Source organism: Triticum dicoccoides, chromosome 5A (genome assembly GCF_002162155.2).
Source record: "Triticum dicoccoides isolate Atlit2015 ecotype Zavitan chromosome 5A, WEW_v2.0, whole genome shotgun sequence".
Lineage (NCBI taxonomy): Eukaryota > Viridiplantae > Streptophyta > Magnoliopsida > Poales > Poaceae > Triticum > Triticum dicoccoides.
Genome location: NC_041388.1, coordinates 383,007,461 through 383,011,673, shown reverse-complemented (window position 1 = coordinate 383,011,673; position 4,213 = coordinate 383,007,461). Strand labels below are relative to the sequence as shown.

The window sequence follows — 4,213 nt, the reverse complement described above, 5'->3', positions numbered from 1 at the left end:
AAGTTACCACACCGCTAGGCTATGGTAGGTTTAATTATCAGTAATATGGTACTCCCTTTGTAAAAAAATATAAGATGTTTTAGACCACTACTGATCTAAAACGTCCTATATTTGTTTACAGAGGGAGTACAATGTATCTACGACAGAAGCTATTGCGTTGATAAGGTAATGAAATGGCTCACAAAGTAACCTAGCCACTTGAGCTTTGTTTTGTACACCCCGGGCCTATCCAACTGCAGGAGAATCTAATTTTCTAAGCTATCTCTACACATTCGCGTTCTTGCATCGTTCAGGCAACTAGAAGCATGTCTATTCACTACAACTTTGTAGCTTTGTTTGTTGCACCAACATTAAAACACTGCTTCTTCATGCAACTTGATACTTCATGTAAGATGATATGCAAAAGTTCATTTTCTTTCAAGGAATGGAAGTATTTTGATAAATATACTCACTGTCTCCAAACAGGGAAAAGAAGGTCATAATCCCGAGCTTTCTGGGAACTTCGCCTGGGATATTTGTGTTGTTTCCAAGAAACTCCAATAGCCAGAGAACAACCCATGTGTAGAAAAATAATATGATACTTCCGAGCCACAGGTCACGTGATAATGGCTCAACGAAAATCCATGTGTTGTTAGTTCTGCTGCTCTTGGCTGGAACAACCATTGCCACTCCTGATTCTGTGTACGGTAGAGTGAAGTCGACGTAAGACATTCTGTTCTCTGAGATTGTTATGTCTCCAATTGCTATATCGTATTTCTGCAAGTGCATCAAACAGAGTTACTTTACTGACCAGCAAAATGATGATGCTTAATCTTTGTTATGAAAGCTGTAACTATGCCATGAGGATATGAATAGGTTAACTGAGAAGAGCCTAACTATGCCATGTGTTCTTATCATGTAAAGATGACATGTATATTCCTTTGATATAGTACTTTACCTTATGAGTTGCAAGCAACAGATGGCATGTTATTACAATTTTTTACTACAATAGCATAGTACTTGCAAGAATGGTTACCAGACCAGTAGGGAAGCATGATATGGTGGTTATACACACTATACAATGGAGAAATATGGCCCCAGATAGAATTCAATTTGGGTATTTATCCTCGTCGTATCCTTTATATGGAAATCCAGGTCCAGGGGATCATTCCCTTGACTCTTACTGATGATATTTTTTTTACTCCATCAGAAAATGAACAAAAAGCTGCCAAATTGGCCTATTTCTTGCGCGTAGCTACCAATTGAAGTATTTTGAGGATTTTTTTTTTAAAACTGAATTGAATGGAGAAAATAAGAACTGGAAGAAGAAAATTTTTCTCAACAGGGGGAGGAAGTCCCTTTGAAATTGGATTTGTTGCTGTAAGGGGATTTTCAAGTATTATCTAAAGGAAGGAACAAACGAGGATAAGAGAAAATTCCTTTTAATTTATTTTGTCCACGTGAGATGTATTGCATACTATTCTTCCATTTTCATCCGAAAGGACTTCAAAAAAAATCTATTTCACTATCTCATTCCATCTAGTGCTAAGAAAGAACCCAATGCACTGAAATTCCTGCTCAACATCTCCTCTCAATTGCAATACATTATTTGGGTGGGTTGTGTGCTATTATTTTTTACATGGTTGCATTAAACTAAAATGTAGTATCCCTCCGATCCATATAACTTGTCGCTGCTTTAGTACAACTTTACTAAAGCAGCGACAAGTAATATGGATCGGAGGGCGTACATAAATGTGGGAGTAGTGAAATCATGGCATGCATATAATTTTACTTTTTGCAAATTTGATGCTGAAAGTTGAAGCCCTGATGCACTTACTACCTTAAGGTAAACTTGGTAAACAAAATCATCATAACCTCCAGTGCTTGTGTCATTCGTGGTGCCAAATGCTACATATTCATAAGGTAGTGCATAGGGAAGTCTTTTAACTGCCTCTTCGAATACATCAATTGAAAGGCCTTCTGCTTTAGTTGCCCCTGTGATAGGATCCTTTCCACTTGTCATAAATTGTGGGTATACACTTACGTGCACTCCCACTCGAAGCTTCTTACCATTTACAGCAGCTTCCCACCCTCTGGGTACCTCTGTTGATGTTCCTGGCCAAATCACGGGGTTTAGTTCAGGAACTAAGCCTGAATGCTCTGTCATTGATTCTCCTTGATATAGTCGCCGGGAAATACCATTTTCTGCAGTCCAAAACCCAATTTCTTTCCACCCTTTACCAACTACATTTATTATTTGAAATGTAGATGCTTGCAGCTGCCTGCCTGCAAGGTCAAAATGACCACTCAAACCTCTAAATTTGTATTGCAAGATGGTCTTTAGGAGATCCGGGCCATAAACAGATGTTCCCAGGCTTGTCATGTTTCTTGCAACTGCTGGTTTTTGAAATGATGTCTTGTTCTTAATACCAAGCTTTTCAACTGCTTGTGCTACCGCCCATATAGTATCATAGCCCCAGAGTTCAAATATGTTTAGTTTCACTGGTAGATCATTTGGGTTATCAATTTGTAATCTCCTATTCCAGCGTATGGTGAAGCTATCCAGTTCTGCTGATTTAGGTGTATAAAACTTTACACCTAAAACACCATTCATTGCTTCCATGACAGAAGGGTTTGTGGAGTCTATGACATTGGTTAGTCCATCTGTCATGATCCAGACGAATCCTTTCTTCATCATACCAACCTCTTTTGCCTTTGTGAAGAGGATCGAAGCTAAATCAGGTGACATATGCACCAAGAAGACCCTTGTTTGCATTGTCATTAGCTTATAGAGTTCTTGGGTAATTTGTTCATTAGATGCCGACAGAGGGATCACACTCCGATAGGGAACACGAGCATCAATTTCTTGGAGGGCGTCGATGAGATATGGTATGACACCTCTACCATAGTCAGTTTCTTCATAAATTGGCACCACCTGCCTCCACCCGTAGGCCTTGATTAGGGAGGCAATGCTATTCACTTGTGTAGAGTCACTCAATGTTGCACGAATAAAATATGGAAGACTGCCAGAGTAAAGAGATGGGCTTGTTGCTGTGAAGGAGATGATAGGGACCTGACTTTTATTCCCCAGATCCGATACAAATGCTGCTTGTGAAGATGTTTGAGGGCCTATGACAGCTTGGACATTGTAATTCTCTAGCAGGTCGAGAGCTGTAAAGGTTCATAATCAAATTTTAGGTGAATGCAAATATGTGCTGCCAGAAGCTTCATAAATTCAGAACCGAAGAGTAAAAAAATGACATAGTATTTACAAAATATATATGTTGGTTCAGAGCACTCTGTAGCTATGCTTTTGTTGTCCTAGTTAACTTAAACTTGTGGAAAACAGGATTGAAAATTATTACAGATTTGCAGATGAAGCTACAAATTTGAACCCACAATATTTGGATGAATGTAACTAAACTTGTTGTCAGTATAAAATATAATTACAGTTCAGTCTGTTTACTTGACTTGCTTGTTTTGAAATATGACATTTATAACCTGTATTACTAGTTACGCTGATAAAGTTAAGGTTTCTCAGACCAACAAACCCATCAAGGGAAAGCTAAGGTAAACATAATCGGGTTATTAAATATGTATGCACTAACTTTTCTGAGAGTAAAACTCATATAATATTTCCTTGCAAAGAAGTGTGAATATTTGTTGGCAATAGTAATAGTTTAGTAACCAAACATTGTCCTTTTGATGTTTCTGAACTTTAGCAGGAGATATATGCTCAAAGTACTTCGTTTAACAGGAATGTAATAAACTAGCCTTGTTGCTGTTTATTTATTTGATTTACAACTGTTCTTCCCATGGGCATTTGTTAGCTGGATGTCTATTGTTAAACAGATGAAGTATTATGGAGCACATGGAAAGTAAAGATATAGCCAAAAAAACACTCGTTCCTAAGTAAAAACCATTAAATCCTTTTGATAAATGTTACTATCAAACGCTTCCAACTTTGTCCATTAGTAGTGGCACATTGGTAAATAACCATGTTGATTTCCATCAAAACTGTGTTCATAATATTGCAGTTCTGTAGCTTGTACTAAGTTGAATGATGAAAGTCAGTTATATTCCTTTGCTCGCTGTGTTCAGAGTTCTTGCCCTTTCCACCAGCCTGATGTATGGCCTGGGGTGGAATTTAAACTTTTCTGGCTCAGCTACTTTGGTTTAGCCGAGCGCTGTGAACAGTAATCTGTGTTTTGCTTACCTCGTTTAATTAGGGGGG

The 4,213-nt window shown here is 38.1% G+C and overlaps 1 protein-coding gene across 1 annotated transcript in view; it reads right to left on the bottom strand.

Moving 5' to 3' along the window:
• Positions 1-4,213, bottom strand: part of LOC119301652 (glutamate receptor 2.8-like) — an 8,892-nt gene that overhangs the window by 3,866 nt on the left and 813 nt on the right. Inside the window, exons 2-3 of the mRNA XM_037578646.1 lie at positions 1,820-3,150; positions 453-756 (exon numbers count right to left, since the gene is read on the bottom strand). Coding sequence (XP_037434543.1) covers positions 453-756; positions 1,820-3,150 — 1,635 coding nt within the window. The remainder of the gene's footprint in view (positions 1-452; positions 757-1,819; positions 3,151-4,213) is intronic.